The 23735-nt window shown below is 38.7% G+C and overlaps 1 protein-coding gene across 1 annotated transcript in view; it reads left to right on the top strand.

The window, feature by feature from the left end:
- LOC150089109 (spliceosome-associated protein CWC27 homolog) overlaps nt 1-23735 on the top strand; it is a 334415-nt gene that overhangs the window by 162814 nt on the left and 147866 nt on the right. Inside the window, exon 6 of the mRNA XM_090390329.1 lies at nt 16127-16196. Within this exon, the coding sequence (XP_090246455.1) occupies nt 16127-16196 (70 nt within the window). The remainder of the gene's footprint in view (nt 1-16126; nt 16197-23735) is intronic.

Genomic DNA, 23735 nt, shown 5'->3' with positions numbered 1-23735 from the left:
AAGGCGACAACTCAGCGTTGTTATGGGCCTATATGAGAGCTTGAAGGATAGGGTGGATGCCCTCGAAGGATTACAAGTGAGGGGCCCATCAAGCTCTCAGCTGCCCACACCAATGCCAGAGCTTGCACTTGGTCATCGCGGAACACAGCGGCAACCCCCAAGGCAGAATGCGCTGGTCCCAAAGGAACTAGTAGTTGTTGGTGACTCTATTGTCAGGGAAACGGGAAACATGCTTTGTAAAAAGGATAGGTGGAATAGGACCAGGGTATGTCTGCCAGGGGCAAAAGTTGATGACGTTGTAGAGCGGATATCATCTTTTAAGGGCACAAAAGGTGATATAGTTGTACACGTTGGCACTAATGACATTAAGAGTAGGAGACCGGCGGAATTACTTGACAAGTACAGGTCACTGATGAAAAAAAGCAGTGAATTAGGGTTGAAATTGAAAGTGTCTGCAATTCTGCCCAGACACGATAGGAGGGAGTATATGATGAGAGCCCTGTCAATCAATTCGGCCCTGGAAAGATTGTGCAGGGCTCAAGGGGTAGAATTTTTTTCAGCCTGGTCTGTACTTGTTAACAGGAGAGACTGCTTCTACAGGGATGGGATACACTTAAATAGAAAGGGTGCAAGAATGTTTGCTGATGCTATCGAGGCAATGTTAGGTGGGTCGGAAAACTGCTAGATTGGGGGGATACAAGGACTAATAGATTAACAGTAGCCACTGGCAGAGGTGAAATTGATTCTTGCACTGCTTCTATTGGAATGAGCCGCAGCCTGGAAAATAAGATGCAGGATATTTCAGAGACTGCTGGGAATCATTGGGGTACAAGTAAACACATGGGTTGTGTTAGGGTAGCTAAGAAAAAGAACAGGTGCATGTATACTTGTGTGTACACCAATGCTAGGAGTTTAGTAAATAAATTTGATGAATTTGAGGTATTGCTCAAAACATCAAAGGCAGATATTGTGGGGATTTCAGAGACGTGGTGTCACACAGATATAAGAAATGCAGAACTGGAATTTGGGGAGTACAATGTGTACAGAAAGGATAGACAGGATAGGAAGGGAGGAGGGGTTATGCTATTAATTAAGAAACACATAAAATCCAAGGAAGTGAAGCCAGTCGACATCGCTGGACAGTGCAGTGTCGAGTCAGTTTGGTGTGACATAAGCATTGGGAGATCAAAATTGAGAGTAGGAGTGTGCTATAGACCTAATGACTCTGATGAGTATAATAAGAAACTGTTCGGAGAAATAGAGTGGGCCAGTAAATCAGAGAGTCTTATAATGGGGGATTTTAATTTCCCAGATATTGACTGGAATTTGGGGGCTGGTCACTCACACAGTAGCAAGGCTTTTGTGGATTTATTGGATGATTGTTTTCTACATCAGCATGTTCGGGAGGCAACTAGAGGGAGTAATACTCTTGATTTGATTATCAGTAGTGATTCTTCATGCATTCAGAATCTGCAGATAAATGAACCACTTGGTGGCAGTGATCACAGTGTGCTGAAGTGGGAGTTACTCAAAGAGGTAACTACCATTAGGGGTAAAGGGAAGGGGTATTGCTTTCGTAAAGGCGACTACAATGGACTGAGACAGTATTTAAATTCTATACAGTGGGATCAACTGATGATATTGCCAACAGCAAATTCAAAATGGGAAGCATTCAAAGAACTTATCGTGGAAGCTACTAGGCTTTACATACCAACTAAGAAATATTGTTCAAGGTTTAGGCCTAAATGGTTGTCAGATGAACTAATGAGGCATATGGCAGAGAAGAAAAATGCATGGGATACATACAAATTAACACGTGACACGGATGCCTATGATAGATACAAGTTGATCTGTAACCAAGTTACAAAGGAGGTTAGGCAGGCGAAGGCAGATTACGAGAGATCCTTGGCAAGGGATGCGAAGAAAAACAGCAAAGAGTTCTTTACTTATGTAAACTCTAGAAGGAAGGGGATGAATCAGATTGGTCCACTTGAGATCGATGGGTCAACTGTTGATGACCCTGCTCGGGTAGCTAACAAACTAAATGAATATTTTGCATCGACATTCACACATGAGGAGTTATTCAGCGAGGGGAATGCCAGAGGTGTATTCAACTCTAGCAGTAAGCTAGAGAATCTTGTAATAACTGAGAGCAAAGTGGAGGAGAAATTGTTGAAGATAAACACAAGAAAGGCACCTGGGGTGGATGGGATCTATCCAGTTATATTAAAGGAGGCAGCAAAGGAGGTAAGCAAACCCTTAGCCATAATTATGAGAGCTTCCTTGGACTCAGGGGAGGTACCCATTGACTGGAGATGTGCAAATGTGACCCCAATTCACAAAGGGGGATCAAAGGCTGACACAAGTAATTATAGACCTGTGAGTTTAACTTCTGTTCCCGGAAAATTAATGGAGGCACTGGTGAAAGAAGCACTGCAGGATCATCTAGACAAGACTTCAGTTATAGCTAGGACACAGCATGGTTTTGTTAAAGGGAAGTCTTGCCTGACCAATTTGATTGGATACTATGATGCAGTCACAAAAGAACTGGATGCAGGGAATAACTTTGATATTATATACTTGGATCTTAGAAAGGCTTTTGATACTGTTGCACATGGAAGACTGCTGCACAAATTGGAGCAGTGTGGCATTGGAGGCAAGTTGCTGCTATGGATAAAGGGGTGGTTGAGGGGGAGAAGACAGAGAGTGGTAATCAATGGACACTGCTCATCGTGGACTAATGTTATTAGTGGAGTCCCTCAGGGTTCAGTATTGGGGCCTTTATTGTTTTCTGTATTTATAAATGATATTGATGATGGTATATCAGGCTTAATGTCCAAGTTTGCAGACGATACAAAGGTTGGCAGGGTTGTCAAGGACACTACTGACACTATGCTGCTGCAACAGGATTTGGAAAGGTTGAGCAGATGGGCTTCGAGGTGGCAAATGAAGTTTAACATTGACAAATGTAAAGTACTACATATGGGAAACAGCAACCCCAGAGCAACGTATCAACTCTGTGGTACTACACTGACAGTGGTAGAGAATGAAAGGGACCTGGGGGTGGTGGTGCAGGCAGATATGAAGTTCTCTGAGCAGTGCAGACGAGCTGCAAGAGTAGCTCATGGTGTATTGTCAATGATATATAGAATAGAAATTTTTCTAGCAGGGATAAGGAGGTGATTATTCCCTTGTATAAGGCAATGGTCAGGCCACACCTAGAGTACTGTATACAGGCCTGGAGGCCTCATTTCAGGAAGGATGTAGAGCTGCTGGAACGAGTACAGAGAAGGGCAACTAGATTGGTGAATGGGACAAAGGGGTTCTCTTACGAAGAAAGGCTTAAGTTTTGCAAATTACAGTGTCTGGAAACTAGGCACCAGCGGGGTGATCTGATAGAGGTGTACAAAGCCTTGAATGGTTTGAGCATGCTCAATGCTGATGGGATTCTTCCTCTAGCTCAGAAAAATCACCTGAGAGGGCATAAATTCAAATTGAGGAAAGACAGATGTAGGATAGATGTGCGGAAATTTGCCTTTAGCCAGCGGGTGGTTGGTGGGTGGAACAGACTTCCATCCCTTGTCGTGGAAGTTGATAGCCTAAATAAGTTTAAGGCTCAGCTGGACAGGTATTTCGAACGAACAGAGGGGTGAAGTGGAAGTGGTTATTTTTATTTATTTATGTTACTTTTTTTTTTTTTTTTTTTTTTTTTTTTGGCTGATGCTGCATAAGCTTGCTTTCTTGCATCAAATGCCTCTACTAATGCTAATGCTAATGCTAATGTCACACCAAACAGACTCAACATTGCATTGTCCACTCACATCAATTGGATGCGCTTCCTTAGATTTTGTGTTTCTTAACTAACAGCATAACCTCTCCTCCCTTCCTGTCCTGTCTATCCTTTTTATACACATTGCACTCCCCAAATTCCAGATCTACACTGCTTATGTCTGTGTGACACCATGTCTCTGATATTCCCAACAATATCTGCCTTTGATGTCTTGACTAGCACTTGAAGCTCATCGAATATATTCACTATACTCCTAGCATTGGGTGTACATGCAAGTATATATGCACCTGTTTCTACTCTTACCCTAACACAGCCCATGTATTTACTTGTTCCACTATGATTCCCAGCAGTCCTGGAAATTCCCATTGCCTTGCTTTCCAGGCTGCTGCTCAATTGCATTTCAATAGAAGTAGTGCAAGAATCACTTTTATCTCTGTCAGCAGCTACTGTTAATCTATTAGTCCGTGTATTCCCCCCAAGCTAGCAGTTTTCTGACCCACTAAACTCTGCCTCGATAGCATAAGCAAATGTACTTGCATCCTTTCAATTTAAGTGTATCCCATCGCCGTAGAAGTAGTCTCTCCTGTTAATAAGCACAGATGAAGCTGAGAAAAATTCTGCCCCTCGAGCCTTGCACAATCCAGGGTAGAATTGATCGACAAGGTTCTGATCATATACTCCCTCCTATCGTGTCTGGGCAGAATTGCAGATACTTTAAAATTCAACCCTAACTCACGGCTTTTTTTCAGCATTGTCTTGTACTTGTTAAGTAATTCTGCTGGTCTCCTACTCTTAATATCGTCAGTGCCAATATGTACAACAATATTACACTTTGTGCCCTTAAAGGATGAATCTGCTCTACAATGTCATGAACCTTTGCACCTGGCAGACATACCCTGGTCCTGTTCCATCTATCCTTTTTGCACAATATGTTCCCCATTTCCCTGACAATAGTCGCCTACAACAACTAGTTCCTTTGGGACGAGTGCAATTCTGCCTTGGGGGTTGCCACTGTGTTGCGTGATGTTCAAGTCCAAGCTCTGTCATTGATGTGGGCAGCTGAGAGCTTGATGGGCCCATCAATTTAAATCCTTTGAGGGTCCTTCAAGCTCTCATATAAGCCCACAACAATGCCGAGTTGGCGCCTGATTTCATTGCACTCCTTATATCGCGCACACACAAAGACATTCCCCTTGGCAATATCATGTCCTGTTCCTGATTGCTCGACAAACATCAAACAAGCAGTGCACTCCAATTGACTGTGATTCAGAGGACAACCGCCCCCCCGCTCAGTTCTTCCCTCAGCCACAGCACTCCCACTAGTTTGAGCCTTTTGCTTTGCTGCTCTGGTCTCAGTCATGATTTCTATTCGTTCAATAAAATTCCAATACAAATTATAATTCTAAACCTATATTCCAATGCAGTTATAACACTATATATATGTATTTCGGTATTGAATATTATCTCTGATTTACATTATATGACTTCCTTATCCCCTGTCAACTTATATGTATTAACTTATGATATTACGTTTGTAATGACTAGGTCACTATATTTATTTAGTTAAAAAAGTAGAATTCAATTGACAATGAAATTTAATAAAATTAATAAATTTTACTGATTAATTGATACTACTGTACTCGCTATCTAGTTTTCTGTTAAACCTTACGCTAGTACACATTGTATCGTATAACGATGGCGGCAAGTTATGAACGGTTAATCTACGGACATGAGGTATTATTTACTTTTCAAATCGCGCTATCTAAATTCAAAATAAACCACAGAGCTTGACTAGGTCTATAAGCTACTTATAGAAAATAATTTATTCTGACAATTAAGTCAATAAAGCGGCTAAGTATAATTAAGAACTTTTCGTTCGTGTGAGCTGCAAAACCTCTCCACACATGGATTTGATACCCTTACCGATATTAAGTAATAACCTACAAAATCTCTATCTAAATTCTGTTTAAACTAAAGTATTGTTACTAGGAATATAAAGCAACTCTAAAAAATAAATTGATATGCCAAATTAAGTCAATAGAAAAGCAAAAACTTCTCTATTTGCTGGAGCCGTAAAAACTTCGCCTGTTCACATGTACTCTCGCACCTACCTTGCTGATGATGTTACCAACAGTAAATTCAAAATGGGAAGCATTTGCTTTTTTATTGACTTAAATTGGCATATTATCTTGAAAGCTTATAGGCTTTACATACCAACTAAGAAATATTGTTCAAGGTTTAGGCCTAAATGGATGTCAAATGAACAAATAAGACATGTGGCAGAGAAGAAAAATGCATGGGATACATATAAATCAATGGGTGACATGGAAGCCTATGATAGATATAAGCTGGTCTGTAACCAAGTCACAAAGGAGATTAGGCAGGCAAGGGCAGATTATGAGAAATCCTTGGCAAAGGATGTAAAGAAAAACAACAAAGAGATCTTTCCCTATGGAAACTCTAGAAGGAAAGGGATGAATCAGATTGGTCCACTGGATATTGATGGTTCAACTGTTGATGATCCTGCTTAGGTGGCTAGCAAACTAAATGAGTATTTTGCATCTACATTCACACATGAGGCGTTACTCAGGGAGGGGGAATGCCAGAGGTGAGTTAAACTCTGGCAGTGAGCTGGATGATTTTGTAATAACTGATAGGAAAGTGGAGGAGAAATTGTTGAAGATAAACATAAAAATGGCACCCGGCGAGGAAGGGGTCTATCCAGTTATATTAAAGAAGGTAGCAAAGGAAGTAAGGAAACCCTTAGCCATAATTATGAAGGTTTCTTTGGACTCAGGGGCAGTACCCATGGACTGGAGATGTGCAAATGTGACCCCAGTTCACAAAGGACGATCAAAGGGCAACACAAGTAATTATAGACCTGTTAGTTTAACATCTGTTCCAGGATCTGTTCCATGACTCTTACCATATGTACGCCCTATCCAAAAATTTCATTACTTCATACAGCATGTCCCACCCACTTTTTCTTACTATTGAATACACCATGAATTGTCCAAACTAATAGAGCAAGCTTATCTGTGAAAAGATCTAAACCTTCCAAGCACTTCCTAATTTATTTCACAAATATATGTGGTCTCCATTCTAATCTCAACGATGGCCATTTCCACTTGCAGTCGGCCAAACCCCATGTACTTTTTCTGACAGAATCTCAGTTATCGTTCGATTCAACTACTGCTTATGAGATGTCCAATTATTCATTGCATGATTCCTTTCGCCTCAAAGGTGGTACTTGTGCATATGTCCGTTCTAATATTCCCTGTCAGAGACTTGCCAATTTGGAATCTATCTTTAATCTTCTCTGGCTTAAAATCTCTGTACCTCATTGTGTCAAATTCATCTGTTGTCTATACCGTTCTCCCAACTCCACTAATCACTTGGAGCTTTTTGACTTTCTCTCTTTGCAACTTGACTTTCTCCAGTCCAACTTTCCTAACAGTGAGGTAATTTCCTTGGTGATTTTAATATTCACAACTCCAGCTGGCTTCCGTTTTCTAGTCACACCGACCCAGCTGGTCGAGATGCTGAGTCTTTTGCAATTACTAATGACCTTGCACAGGTTGTTCATTACCCTACAGGCACCTCCCTAGCCAGGTGGGAAGAAGCAGCAGTGCGTAGCACACGCTTCTTGATTAGACTGGGGTTCGAGCCCGTCACCACCAAATACGGAGGATGCGGAAAGGTCAGGGAATGACCACTGCATATCCCGGAGCAATATGGCCTTATTTGCTAATGCTCCTAAAAACCAAATAATAACAACAACAACAACATTACCCTACAAGAATACCGGACAATCCTAATCATACAGCCAGCACGCTTGATCTTTTTCTCACAAACAACCCTTCTAAGTACACGGTCGATGTGAGAGGTCCTTTAGGCACTTCAGATCACAACTTAGTGATTGTCTCTTCTCCAATGAAGCCTTTATCTCATGGGTATTCCCAACCTCGTGTTGTTTGGCATTACAAGAATGCAAAATGGGATGACCTGTGAGATTTCTTTTCTTCTTTACCTTGGTCGTTTTACTGTTTCAAAATTTCTGATGTCAACATTTGCTTATTCTTACAGGAATGGAATCCTTTATCCGAGTGGAGTGTGGGATAATCAGTTATCCCACATTACACTTTAAAATCTCGTCCTTTATCTAAACCTTGGTTTTCCAATAAATGTGCTAAGGCTGTTCAAGAGAAGAATGTTGCATATGGTAATTGGCTTGTTTCTAATTTTCCAGTTTCATTTTCTGCCTACACCAAAGCTCGCAACAATTGTAAAGCAGTTATTAATCAGTCCAAACTAGACTTTGAACAGGCTAAGAGTAGAAAACTTCCTTCTTGCCATAATGGCAGCCGAGCATTCTGGTCTCTTGCTAAAGCTATTGGCCACAACTTTTGTCCATCTCTGCTCCCACCTCTGTCCAAACCAGATGGTTCTGTTGTCACTTCAAACAAGGATAAAGCTGACCTGCTAGCATCCCATTTTTCTTCCAACTCATATATTAATCCTCTTGGAAAAACACCTCCCACCATTCCCAACACGCTCCATTCAATGCCTCCTGTTGTCTTCCGTCAAAAGGATGTCAGAAGGATTTTGACGAATCTTGATGCTAAGAAAGCACCAGGTCCTGAATGTGTTTTTCCACTTGTTCTCAAAATCTGTGCTCCTGACCTTACCCCTATTCTCTGCCGCTTTTCTTCACTTTCTTATTCCAAAGGTGTTTTTCCTTCTGCTTAGAAATTTGCTCATATCCAGCCAGCTCCTAAAAAGGGTGACAAATCCCACCCATCCAATTATCATCCCATTGCAATTACTTCTACTCTTTCTAAAGTAATGAAGAAATCAATTAACTGCCAACTCTTAAAGTATCTAGAAACCTTCCGTCTGATCAACGATCACCAGTATGGATTCCGTCAGTGTCAATCCACTGTGATATTCTGGCTTATGTTACCCATTTATGGACTAATTCAATGGAAAGGTTTGGTGAAACACAAGTAGTTGCTCTTGATATCTCAAAGGCTTTCGATTGTGTTTGCATAAAGGTCTTCTAAACAAGCTTCCATCTTATGGTTTGCCAACTGTTTTTTGTAATTGGTTATCCAGTTCTCTCTCTGATCGCTCACTGAGGGTGATGGTAGATGGCTCTCTGTCTTCTAACTTCTCCACAAATGCCTGTGTCCCCCAAGGTTCAGTTCTCTCCCCCGCTCTTTTCTTCTTGTATATTAATGACCTTCTTCCATTGACAGGAAATCCTATCCATAGTTTTGCCGATGATAGCACATTGCATTCTACTTTCCATTTTGAGAAACCTTGCCCTGCTATCAATGACTTAAATGCCGATCTTCAGGTAATTGTCCAGTGGGGCAAAGACAACTTTGTTGATTTCAACCCTTCTAAAACTCAGTCTTGTCTTATATCTCACAAAAAGGATTATTCTGCTCCTATGCTTATCGTTAGTGACACTCCGATTTCTAGACAAAATGATATATCTCTTTTGGGGATTACCCTGACTTCTAATCTCTCTTGGCACAAGCGCATTACAAATATTGCTTCCTCTGCATCTAAAAAACTCAGGTGTTCTCTTTAGGTCTCGCTGTTACTTTTCTTTCAAACAGCTGGTCACTCTGTATAAATTGCAAATCTGTCCTGCCATGGAATATTGTTCCCACATCTGGGGTGGTGACCCCAAAACTGCTCTCTGCTTCTTCATTCCATTCAGAAGAGGGCAGTTAGGTTAATTAATGATTCATCTCTAACAGAGTCTGTCCACTCGCTGTCTCATAGACATCCTGTTTCTGCTGCATGCCTCTTCTACAGATACTTCCATGAGCACTGTTCTTCTGAATTGGCTTCCATAATTCCCGCTCTCTTTCAAAACAGTCCTAACACATGCCACCACCAGCCAACATCCATTTACTGTCCAACTTCAAACTCACAGAACCAACTTTTCATCTTCCTCGTTTATTCATTCAACTGCTGTTTTCTGGAACAACCTTCCTTCCTACATATTTTCTGAAAATTACAGTCTACGAAACTTCAAGTCCAATGTTAACAGCTATCTTCTTTCGTCTTCTCAACCTCCAACCCAAGCATGGTACTAAGTATTATAGGTTCTAATACCTCTCGTGTTTGGGGTTTACATAAAAAAAATAAAAAATAAATAAATGATATTGATGATGGTATATCAAGCTTAATGTCCAAGTTTGCAGAGGATACGAAGGTTGGCAGGGTCGTTAAGGACACTAATGACAGTACGCTGCTTCAACAGGATCTAGAAAAGTTGAGCATATCGGCTGAGAGGTGGCAAATGAAGTTTAACCTTGACAAATGTCAAGTACTACATATGGGAAGCAGCAACCCCAGAGTGACGTATGAACTCTGTGGTACTATACTGACAGTGGCAGAGAATGAAAAGGACCTGGGGGTAATTGTGCAGGCAGATATGAAGTTTTCTGAGCAGTCCAGATGGTCTGCAAGAGTAGCTCATAGTGTCTTGTCAATGATACACAGGAACCTTTCTAGCAGGGATAAGGAGGTGATTATCCTCTTATATAAAGCAATGGTCAGGCCACACCTTGAGTACTATATACAGGTCTGGAGGCCTCATTTTAAGAAGGATGTAGAGTTGTTGGAATGAGTACAGAGAAGGGAACAAGATTAGTGAATGGAACAAAGGGTTGCTCTTACGAAGAAGGGCTTAAATTTTGCAAATTACAGTGTCTGGAGACTAGGCACCTGCAAGATGCCTAGTCTCCGTGGTGAATGGTTTGAGCATGCTCAATGCTGATGGAATTCTTCTTCTTGCTCAGAATAATCATTTGAAAGGGCATAAATTCAAATTGAGGAAAGACAGATGTAGGATAGATGTGCGGAAATTTGCCTTTAGCCAGCGGGTGGCTGGTTGGTGAACAGATTTCTATCCTTTGTAGCGGAGGTTGATAGCCTAAATAAATTTAAGGCTGAGCTGGAGAGGTACTTGGAACGAACGGAAGGGTGAAATGGGAGCGTGTTTTTTTTTGGCTGATGCTGCATAAGCTTGCTTTCTTGCATCATTTGCCTCTTAGGTCACAATTCTAATTTTTCATAATTTGAATTGTGACCTGCTCATTTTTCATAATGAAAAACTTGATAATGTGCTCATTTTTCTTAATGAGCAATGATATTTGGAATCGGTCCTCATTATGAAAACAACCAAAAGTATATTGCAATAAATTGTTTTTTATGACAAGTAAAAGCACAAAAGTAAAAAGTCTATAATAACAACAATAATTTTAATTTTATTTGTATATTGATGTTCATTATTTATAAATTATTTATTTATTTTTTTATTGTTTTTATACTTACATGGAGGCTCTTTGTAATGTGAGCCCCTAAGCCGTAGCTTTATCTAACGCTATGCATAAATCCGGCCCCGGGTTTCTTATTCATTGAGAACTGAAGATTAGGCTATAGTCAGCCATTCTCATACTAATAGGTTTATGTAATTATCTGTATATAAGGACCAGTGGGTTTTTTTCTTTTGGCCACACTGGAGAATGCTAGGTTCGAGGAAGCATTAGCTTTCTGATCAAAATTCAGCATATTTGAAACCCATGTTATGGTCACTTTTTTTAGGATGCTTGCGAATGACTTATTTTATGTTATTAACACCACGTTCATTTATTTTGAAATTTCATGCACAGAAATGCAGCAGTCATCCAGAATAAGATTGTCATCTTTGACGGTAGTCATATGACTGCTTGGTTGTAGTAGTGCAGCACTGAAGAGATTTTTTTTTTTTTTTTTTACCATCTCACACCTTATCCTCCCCAGTAGTATGGTCGGGACAGTGCATTGTAATGCATCTCCCACTCATTTGGAGAGGTCTGGGTTGAGCAACTGGAGAAATTTCTAAAGTCCTCATTCAAGGCTGTAACTCTTACTTAATCTTTTTTTTTTTTTTTTTTTTTTTTTTTTTATATGAGAACCCCAGACACGAGAGGTATTAGAACCTATAGTACTTAGTACCGTGCTTGGGTTGGAGGTTGGGAAGACGAAAGAAGATATTTGTTGATATTGGACTTGAACTTCTGTAGATTGTAATTTTCAGGAAATACGTACGAAGGAAGGTTGTTCCAGAAAACAGCAGCTGAATGAATAAACGAGGAAGATGAAAAGTTGGTTCTGAGAGTTTGAAGTTGGACAGTAAATGGATGTTGGCTGGTGGCGGCACGTGTTTGGACTGTTTTGAAAGAGAGAGCGGGAATTATAGAAGCCAATTCAGAAGAACAGTGCCCATGGAAGTATCTGTAGAAGAGGCATGCAGCAGAAACAGTGCGTCTATGAAAAAGCGAGTGGAGAGACTCTGTTAGAGATGAATCATTAATTAACCTAACTGCCCTCTTCTGAATGGAATCAAGAAGCCTGAGAGAGGTTTTGGGGGCACCACCCCAGATGTGGGAACAATATTCCATGGCAGGGCGGATTTGCGATTTATACAGAGTGAGCAGCTGTTTGGAAGAAAAGTAACGCCGAGAACGAAAGAGAAAACCATGCAGAGGAAGCAATATTTGTAATGTGCTTGTGCCAAGAGAGATTAGAAGTCAGGGTAATCCCCAAAAGAGATATATCATTTTGTCTAGAAATCGGAGTGTCACTAAAGATAAGCATAGGAGCAGAAGAATCCTTTTTGCGAGATATAAGACAAGATTGAGTTTTAGAAGGGTTGAAATCAACTAAGTTGTCTTTGCCCCACCTGAAGATCGGCATTTAAGGAATTGGCAGCAGATTTTCGAGAACTTGAAGCTGATTGAGCTGGACAAGGTTTCTCAAAATGGAAAGTTGAATGCAATATGCTACCATCGGCAAAACTATGGATAGGATTTCCAGTCAATGGAAGAAGGCCATTGATATTCAAGAGGAAAAGAGTGGGGGAAAGAACTGAACCTTGGGGGACACTGGCATTAGTGGAGAAGTTAGAAGACAGAGAGCCATCTACCATCACTCTCAGTGAGCGATCACAGAGAAAACTGGATAACCATTTACTAAAAACAGTTGGCAAACCATAAGATGGAAGCTTGTTTAGAAGACCTTTATGCCAAACACGATCAAAAGCCTTTGAGATGTCAAGAGCAACTACTTGTGTTTCACCGAACCTTTCCATTGAATTAGTCCATAAATGGGTATATCACCAGAATATCACCAGTGGATCGACACTGACGGAATCCATACTGGCGATCGTTGATCAGATGGAAGGTTTCTAGGTAGCTTAAGAGTTGGCGGTTAATTGATTTCTCCATTACTTTAGAAAGAGTAGAAGTAATTGCAATGGGACGATAATTGGATGGGAGGGATTTGTCACCCTTTTTAGGAACTGGCTGGATATGAGCAAATTTCCAAGCAGAAGGAAAAACACCTTTGGAATAAGAAAGTGAAAAAAGGCGGCAAAGAATAGGAGAAAGTTCAGGAGCACAGGTTTTGAGAACAAGTGGAGAAATACCATCAGGACCTGGAGCTTTCTTAGCATCAAGATTCATCAAAATCCTTCTGATATCCTTTTGACGGAAGACCACAGGAGGCATTGAATGGAGCGTGTTAGGAATGGTGGGAGGTGTTTTACCAAGATCATTAATACATGAGCTCGAAGAAAAATGGGATGCTAGCAGGTCAGCTTTATCCTTGGCTGAAGTGACAACAGAACCATCTGGTGTGGACAGAGGTGGGAGCAGAGATGGGCAAAAGTTGCGGCCAATAGCTTTGGCAAGAGACCAGAATACTCGGCTACCATTAGGGCAAGAAGCAAGTTTTCTACTCTTAGCCTGTTCAAACTCTAGTTTGGACTGGTTAATAACTGCTTTACAATTGTTGCGAGCTTTGGTGTAGGCAGAAAATGAAACTGGAGAATTAGAAACAAGCCAATTACGATATGCAACATTCTTCTCTTGGACAGCCTTAGCACATTTATTGGAAAACCAAGGTTTAGATAAAGGACGAGATTTTAAAGTGGAGTGTGGGATAAAGGATTCCATTCCTGAAAGAATAATTTCACTGACACGATCTGAGCAAACGTTGACATCAGAAGTTTTGAAACAGTAATCAGACCAAGGAAAAGAAGAAAAGAAGTCTCGCAGGTCATCCCATTTTGCATTCTTGTAATGTCAAACAATACGAGGTTGGGAATAGCCATGAGATAAAGGTTCCATTGGAGAAGAGACAATCGCCAAGTTGTGATCTGAAGTGCCTAAAGGACCTCTCACTTCAACCTTGTACTTAGAAGGGTTGTTTGTGAGAAAAAGATCAAGTGTATTGACTGTATGATTAGGATTGTCCGGTATTCTTGTAGGTAAATGAACAATCTGCGCTAGGTCATTAGTAATTGCAAAAGCCTCAGCATCTCGCCCTGCTGGGTCGGTGTGACTAGAAAACGGAAGCCAGCTGGAGTTGTGAACGTTAAAATCACCAAGGAAAATTACCTCACTGTTAGGAAAGTTGGACTGGAGAAAGTCAAGTTGCAAAGAAAGGAAGTCAAAGCGCTCCAAGTGATTAGTGGAGTTGGGATAACGGTAGAGACAACAGATGAATTTTACACAATGAGGTAGAGAGATTTTAAGCCAGAGAGGATTAAAGAGAGGAGATTCCAAATTGCCAAGTCTCTGACAGGGAATATCAGAACGGACATATGCACTAGTACCACCTTTGAGGGAAAGGAATCATACAGCAAATAATTTGGACTTCTGAGATGAGCAGTAGTTGAATCAACTGATAACTGAGATTCAGTCAGAAAAAGTACATGGGGTTTGGAAGACTGCAAGTGGAAATGGACATCGTTGAGATTGGAATTGAGACCACGTATATTTGTGAAATGAATTAGGAAGTCCTTGTGAGGTTTAGATCTTTTCGCAGATAAGCTTGCTCTATTATTTTGACAATTCATGGTGTATTCAATAGTAAGAAAAAGTGGGTGGGACATGCTGTATGAAGTAATGAAATTTTTGGATATGGCGTACATGTGGTAAGAATATACCCAGATCCTTATCCTTAATCTAACCCTTATTCCAGTTTTGTCAATCTGCAACATGCAATTGCAACATGTTTGAAACACTTCTATTGATATATACATAATGTAGATATGAGTGATAAGCACTGAAGCTGTTAAATAATTATTTGAATCCCTTCCCTCTAGTTTTCTCTGAACTTACTATGTCACTGATAGTGTATTATTCCACAACTGTATTGTGAATATCAGCCAGATGTCTATGCTGAGCTGCCTTTAACCAAAAATTTGATTACACATCAGTGTTCCATCTCCTTGCTGACTTCTACATATCATCTTGCAGTATGATGAAATGTATGCACACAACTTAATTTTAGGAGAGAAGTATAAAATTACTGTGCATAAACAATGTTGATTGAACATACATTGTTACATGTGAGAAACAATAAAAATTCTGCGACATACTTGAACCCCTACCGATGACTTGTATAATATGAAAGTCGATAAGCAATGGATAAAATGTTTTTAATTTTATATATATATATATATATATGTGTGTACTTAACTTATTTATACATTATTAATTTTTAAAATTATGGTACTACTTGGAAGCATCAAGTTTGTAGTGACCCCAACCAACCCGCTAGTTATATATAAATCTAGTCCTGGTATAGATAGCCTTATATATAACATAGATACATATAAAAACAACAAAATTAATGTAAATTTAAAAAAGATTAGAGACTTTTAGAGAAAGTTGGAGAATTAGAGACTACTGGAGAAATTGGAGAAAATTAGCGAATGTTAGTGAAAATTAACATTCTCCCTCATGGCTATACATCTGCTACTTCCTCAGGGGCTTTGAGCAGACATCTAGCCATACTAGAGGAATGTATTATACATACCCGTTTCTGTAATCTCTATACCAGTTTTGCTAGGTTAACTTTAGGTAATTACTTGGTAAATAATTTGGAATAATGAGAGTAATTTTTTTGAATATAAATAAACAGGGTGGTTTACATATGTGACAGCAAACTGTGATAGGAGATTCAAAGCCCTACAGGTATCAGATTAAAATATCATTGTACCTCACCTCCATATCCTGTGGTGGTCAGTTTGAAAATGTTCAATTTTCCCACCTTCTTTAGGTTTATGTGTGTACTATGATTTATTGCACAGACTTACCAGGTTTTATCCATGGTGTGAAATTTAAGGGCTTTGAATCTTATCACAGTTTGGTATGATTTAAAAATTAATATTTAAATGTAATTGTCATTAGACATAATTCCAATATATATATATATATATATATATTCTTTATATGATATATCTTACTGTATTTTTTTTAAAAGAAACTTCAGCCTGTTATCATTTGGGGAAGAAGCTGAAGAGGAGGAAGCTGAAGTTGACGCTGTTGCTAAGGTTAGATTCATTTTTATTTAAAGTAAGAAGTATGCGTTCTAATCCAATTTATATTGGAACATTCAATTTGTCAAATAATAGTTCATTCCAGAAAAATGTCTCTTCATTGTATGAACATTCCAATTAATGCGCTGGTCCCACAGGAACTAGTAGTTGTTGGTGACTCTATTGTCAGGGAAACGGGGAACATGCTTTGTAAAAAGGATAGGTGGAATAGGACCAGGGTATGTCTGCCAGGGGCAAAGGTTGATGATTGTAGAGCGGATATCATCTTTTAAGGGCCCAAAAGGTGATATAGTTGTACACGTTGGCACTAATGATATTAAGAGTAGGAGACCGGCGGAATTACTTAGCAAGTACAGGTCACTGTTGAAAAAAAGCCGTGAATTAGGGTTGAACTTGAAAGTGTCTGCAATTCTGCCCAGACACGATAGGAGGGAGTATATGATGAGAGCCTTGTCGATCAATTCGGCCCTGGAGGGATTGTGCAAGGCTCAAGGGGTAGAATTTTTTTCAGCCTGGACTGTACTTGTTAACAGGAGAGATTGCTTCTACAGGGATGGGATACACTTAAATAGAAAGGGTGCAAGAATTTTTGCTGATGCTGTCGAGGCAGTGTTAGGTGGGTCGGAAAACTGCTAGTTGGGGGGGATACAAGGACTAATAGATTAACAGTAGCCACTGGCAGAGGTGGAAGTGATTCTTGCACTGCTTCTATTCAAATGAGCAGAAGTCTGAAAAACAAGATGCAGGATATTTCAGAGACTGCTGGTAGTCATTGCGTTACAAGTAAACACATGGGTTGTGTTAGGGTAGCTAAGAATAGAAACGGGTGCATTTATACCTGCGTGTACACCAATGCTAGGAGTTTGGTAAATAAATTTGATGAATTTGAGGTATTGCTCAAAACATCAAAGGCAGATATTGTTGGGATATCAGAGACGTGGTGTCACACAGATATAAGTAATGCGGAACTGGAATTTGGGGAATACAATGTGTATAGAAAGGATAGACAGGACAGGAGGGGAGGAGGGGTTATGCTATTAATTAAGAAACACATAAAGTCCAAGGAAGTGAAGCCAGTCGACATCGATGGACAGGGCAGTGTCGAGTCAGTTTGGTGTGACATAAGCATAGGGAAATCAAAATTGAGAGTAGGAGTGTGCTATAGGCCTAATGACTCTGATGAGTATAATAATATATTGTACAGGGAAATAGAGTGGGCCAGTAAATCAGAGAGTCTTATAATGGGAGATTTTAATTTCCCAGATATTGACTGGAATTTGTGGGTTGGTCACTCGCATACTAGCAAGGCTTTTGTGGATTTATTGGATGATTGTTTTCTACATCAGCATGTTCGTGAGGCAACAAGAGGGAGCAATACTCTTGATCTGATTATCAGTAGTGATTCTTCATGCATTAAGAACCTGCAGATAAATGAACCACTAGGTGGCAGTGATCACAGTGTGTTGAAGTGGGATTTACTCAAGGAGGTAACTACCATCAGAGGTAAAGGGAAGGGTTTTTGTTTTCGTAAAGGCGACTATGATGGTCTGAGACAGTATTTAAATTCTATACAGTGGGACCAACTGATGATGTTACCAACAGCAAACTCAAAATGGGAAGCATTCAAGGAACTAATCTTGGAGGCTACCAGGCTTTACATACCAACTAAGAAATATTGTTCAAGGTTTAGGCCTAAATGGTTGTCAGATGAACTAATGAGACATGTGGCAGAGAAGAAAAATGCATGGGATACATACAAATTAATGGGTGACATGGAAGCCTATGATAGATATAAGTTGGTCTGTAACCAAGTCACAAAGGAGATTAGGCAGGCAAAGGCAGACTACGAAAACTCCTTGGCAAAGGATGCAAAGAAAAACAGAAAAGAGTTCTTTACATACTTGAACTCGAGAAGGAAAGGGATGAATCAGATTGGTCCACTGGATATTGATGGTTCAACAGTTGAGGATCCTGCTCAGGTGGCTAACAATCTAAACGAGTATTTTGCATCTACATTCACGCATGAGGAGTTATTCAGCTAGGGGAATGATGTAGGTAAAGTAAACATTGGCAGTGAGCTGGATGATTTTGTAATAACTGAGAGGAAAGTGAAGGAGAGATTGTTGAGGATAAACATAAAAAAGGCACCTGGGGTGGATGGGATCTATCCGGTTATATTAAAGGAGGCAGCAAAGGAAGTATGCAAACCCCTAGCCATAATTATGAGAGCTTCTTTGGACTCAGGGGAGGTACCCATAGACTGGAGATGTGCAAATGTAACCCCAATTCACAAAGGAGGATCAAAGGCTGACACAAGTAATTATAGACCTGTTAGTTTAACTTCTGTTCCAGGTAAATTAATGGAGGCACTGGTTAAAGAAGCACTGCAGGATCATCTAGACAAGAATTCAGTTATAGCTCAGACGCAGCATGGTTTTGTTAAGGGCAGGTCTTGCCTGACCAATTTGATTGGATACTATGATGTAGTCACAAAAGAACTGGATGCAGGGAATAACTTTGATATTATATATTTGGATCTTAGAAAGGCTTTTGATACTGTCGCACATGGAAGACTGCTGCACAAATTGGAGCAGTGTGGCATGGGAGGCAAATTGCTGCTATGGATAAGGGGATGGTTGAGTGGCAGAAGACAGAGAGTGGTAATCAATGGACACTGCTCAACGTGGACTAATGTTATTAGTGGAGTTCCTCAAGGTTCAGTGTTGGGTCCATTGTTGTTTTCGGTGTTTATGAATGATATTGATGATGGGATATCAAGTTTAATGTCTAAGTTTGCAGATGATACAAAGGTTGGCAGGGTCGTTAAGGACACTACTGACGCTATGCTGCTGCAACAGGATCTGGAAAGGTTGAACAGATGGGCTGAGAGGTGGCAAATGAAGTTTAACATTGACAAATGTAAAGTACTACATATGGGAAACAGTAACCCCAGAGCAATGTATCAACTCTGCGGTACTACACTGACAGTGGTGGAGAATGAAAAGGACCTGGGGGTAATTGTGCAGGCAGATATGAAGTTCTCTGAGCAGTGCAGACGAGCTGCAAGAGTAGCTCATGGTGTCTTGTCAATGATATACAGGAATGTTTCTAGCAGGGATAAGGAGGTGATTATTCCCTTGTATAAGGCAATGGTTAGGCCACATCTTGAGTACTGTATACAGGTCTGGAGGCCTCATTTCAAGAAGGATGTAGAGCTGCTGGAACAGGTACAGAGAAGGGCAACAAGATTAGTAAAAGGGACAAAGGGTTGCTCTTACGAAGAAAGGCTTAAGTTTTGTAAATTACAGAGTCTGGAGACTAGGCACCGGCGAGGTGATCTGATAGAGGTGTATAAGGCTTTGAATGGTTTGAGCATGCTCAATGCCAATGGGATTCTTCATCTTTCTCAGAATAATCACCTCAGAGGGCATAAATTCAAATTGAGGAAGGACGGATGTCGGATAGATGTGCGGAAATTTGCCTTTGGCCAGCGGGTGGTTTGTTGGTGGAACCGACTTCCGTCACTTGTTGTTGAAGTTGATAGCCTAAACAAATTTAAAGCTCAACTGGACAGGTATTTCGAACGAACGGAGGGGTGAAATGGGAGAGGGTTTTTTTTTTTTTTTTTTTTGGCTGATGCTGAATAAGCTTGCTTTCTTGCATCATATGCCTCTACTAATGCTAATGCTAATGTAGTTTTTTGTTTTGCATTAATACATTTGAACAGTTAATGTCTGCAGTTTTCAAAATGCAAGATGTACAATGCTGCCCAACAGTAAAGAAGTCAGATGCTTGTATGGTGCATCATAAAACAAAGAAATTGGTCACCTAAGGGTGGGATAATTCTTATTTACTGTTAAATTTTTTGTAGACATGTATTTCCATTCTTATAATCTTTTTCCTTTATTTTACATTTTGATTTGTATGATTTCCAGATTTTTTTTTATCCCTTCTTGTTTTAATTTTTAAATTTGACATTAATTATAAAAAGATTCCCCTGCCACAAGTGTGTTCTTTCTGGCCATGGAATATAAGCTCCCTGGATAATAAACTAGTCACCGGTGTAATTTTTTTGAATTAATAATGTGTAACCCCCCCATCCTTTTGCACTAATCACATCGTGAATTCATGTTGGTAGGGATTCAACTAGATCCTTTAAATAGTTTATATTAGATCATAAGTATAGCGTAGCTTAATTTTCAGCACTCACCCCATAGTAATCCGCTTGGTTTGATGAAACTTATAACAGGTACATAGTAGTTATAAAATTTTAAATTCTGATTAGTAGCTATTCGTAACTTAGTGTAATTCTGAATTTTAAAAAATTTAAAAATTACGAGCTTTAAAACATGCTAAAATTTGTCTAAGAAAGGAAAGTGCACATTCCATTCTATAGTTGTCTTATTAAATTCATGTATTATATTAGTAAATGAGATAAAAGCTAATAGCCATGCACGAGTGACTTTCGAAGCCATCCTCAGTTAGCTTTAGTGGAAAGAGAAGAACACGCGAAGTATGTTATATACTGGTTAAGTTCCTGAAATGCATTTCATTGCACGTGGAAACTTTATGCATGCTAAATTCCAAATAGGGGAGAAGTTTATTGGAACTTTTATGTTTAATATGTCGAACTATGTGTGCTGCTTAAACTACTCAGTGACAAGAGCCTCATTTTGAAGAATTTTATAACAAGAATTAAAAATAGCCAAATCGATGTGTGGGTTATGATTACAAGATTGAACATGTTAGTTCTGTACCCAATAAATTAGATTTGAAGCTATTAAAGTGGTAGGAGGCGTGTGTGTTAGAAATTTTTGAAGTTCCAAATTTGGCTGTTGTACTACTAATGTAACATGCTTGACCATCTGATTGACATCTAATCAAATATATAATGGTATTATAATCCTGTGATAAATTTTTTAGTGAAGTATTGCAATTCTGTGGATAGACCTGCTTGTGTGTGTGTGACTATATTTAACATCATTATATCTGATTATAAAGAACTGCTTTTTTGATGTATAGAGGATGGTGTGAGTAATAATGTAAGAACTTCTCTGTATGTGTGTGTTCTTCCTGTATATTTTGGTGGCTAAAATTGTACCAATATTATATATAGTGAGATTTAGAAACTTAATTTTATTATCGGTTTCTACTTCGAGGGTAAATTTGAGTCTCTCATGCATTGTATTAAATGTATTAAATAAAGTGTCAATAGTTGTTTTATTACCAATTAAAAGGACATCATCTGCATATCTCATACAATTTGATACCAAGAGGAATTAAATCGTTACATCACAGTACATAAGGAATCCTTAATATATCATCAGTCATAGTTTATATTAATATTAGGCTTCTGAAAAAAAAATAATTAAGCTCATAATGACTCGGGTTTCATGGATGCTATTGTTGTGTTTTTGCTTTCCGTTCAAGACATTCCCATATATTTTCTATAGGATTTAAATCTGGTGGATCAGTTGGCTAGTTTAAATGCCCCACTCATGTTCCTTGTTCTAGATTAAAACATCAGAATGTTGCGTGTGCTTCCAACACAAACTTTGAGACTTCAGAACATAGTTTATGAGCATATGCCGAGATTTTACAATTGTTTGAACTTCGAGTTTTGACTGCTAAGAAAGAATCTATGAAAAGGGGGGAAAAAGTTTTTTACTTTGTTGAGATGACAAACAACAATTCACGTTGTTGTTTGTCACTGTACTAAATTGACATATATATATATTATTGCAACATTATTTGCTAATCTAGGCATATGTGGTATATTTACCTTTATGTAAAAAGTTTTAATTTTATTGTTAAGAATATAGGTTAGAATTTAGTTTTACTTGTAGTAGTTTAGTCATCCAGAAACACATGTTTAGTAGTGTTAGAACAGCGAAGAGAGAGATATTGACTAATGTGTTGTCAGTACTCTAAGTGAAAAGCTACTTTGCCTAGTTAATGATACTAAGTTGGTAAATTTGTTAATTGCACTTAAAAATAAGAAGTGTTTGCCCTGGATATAGATGGCTAATTTGTGGAAATTAATGCAATGCGGTAAATTTGTTTTATGTGAAAAGTTAATTTTGTAGTTGCAATCTAAAGTTCATATGCTGAAAATGGAAAACTTTTTGATTAGCAAAAACTGCTAGTGATAAAAAAACTCCAATAAAGTTAATTTCACAGGTAGAAAAAAAATTATTGTCGATATGAAAACTAATTCAGCATGCAGACTATATTCAGAACAGAAAATATAAATGTTTTTTGGTCACTAATTCAAAGCAAAAAAAAAAAAAAAAAATATATATATATATATATATTTGTGACTATACCTTTTTTTTTTAAGAGAGAAATTGAAATTTCAATACATAGTTAGGGAAGGACACTGTGGTTGTTTTCCATTAAGGTTATTATTATATTAAAACCACTCTTATACCACGTTAAAATTAATAATGTGGTTTACTAGTCTGTTCACCTACATTATTATACATTACTGTGACATTTCAGGTATCTTACTTCATACCCATATCATACCAAGCTGTTGGGTGAACAAAAAATTGAAAAGTTTACAAATCTGATTTAGAATATTACAATTACCAATAATACAATTCCAGTTAGCAATTTACAGTTACCAATATTACAATTACAATTTGCCATTTATGGTTCCAAAGTATTAAATTTTGAATTGCTGTTACAATATAAAACAGGAAATCTAAGGTAAATTACAATGAGATTAAGTTCTTGCCTGCTGACAGACCCTGCTGATGTTCCAGAAATCTGATGTGCCTACAGGCAAGAGGCTACTAACAGTTAATATATAGGAGAGGAATTAACTCTAACAGCCGATAGGATAGTGCCAAGTTTTTATCCTGGATCCAGGGTTCTTAGAAGCCTGGAGTGAACTTTGCTTCCATACTATTGATATCAGGGTTGATGTGCTGGCTGGTTCAGGATCTTACCGATACTTATCATCAGACCATGCTTCTGATACCGAGTTTTTATCCTGAATCCGGGGTACTTGTGTAGTGGCAGCCTTGAGTGATCTTTGCTCTAGCATTGTAACAACAATTCAAAACTTACTATTTTAAAACCATAATTAGCTAATTGTAATATTGGTAATTGCAATTGTAAATTGGTAATTGTAATATTCTAAATCATTCAAATTTGTAACCATTTCTATTTTCACCTTAATGATGATGCTCATATCATCATACTGTTGATGATGATCATACCATCATATTGCTGATGATGATCATAGCATCATCATCAACAGCTTGATGATGATGGTATGATGATGGTATTGGTAAGATACCCAAAATGTCACCCTAATGTATAGTAATGTAGGCAAACAGCTTAATGAACTATATTATTAATTTTCACATGGTATAAGAGTGGTTTTAATACAGCAGCAATTGCTAAATGAAATTGAAATTTCATTTAGCAATTGCTGCTGTCATTTAAAATGTTCCAAAGTTTTAGCAGTGACAAAATATGATTTTTAGGCTTTAAACAGTAGTACTGCAATAGTATAGATTTTCT

Source organism: Mastigoproctus giganteus, chromosome 2, assembly GCF_048544385.1.
Source record: "Mastigoproctus giganteus isolate SK-2022 chromosome 2, ASM4854438v1, whole genome shotgun sequence".
Taxonomy (NCBI): Eukaryota; Metazoa; Arthropoda; class Arachnida; order Uropygi; family Thelyphonidae; genus Mastigoproctus; species Mastigoproctus giganteus.
The sequence above is the reverse complement of the archived record's forward strand: the minus strand, read 5'-3'. Positions and strand labels throughout refer to the sequence as shown.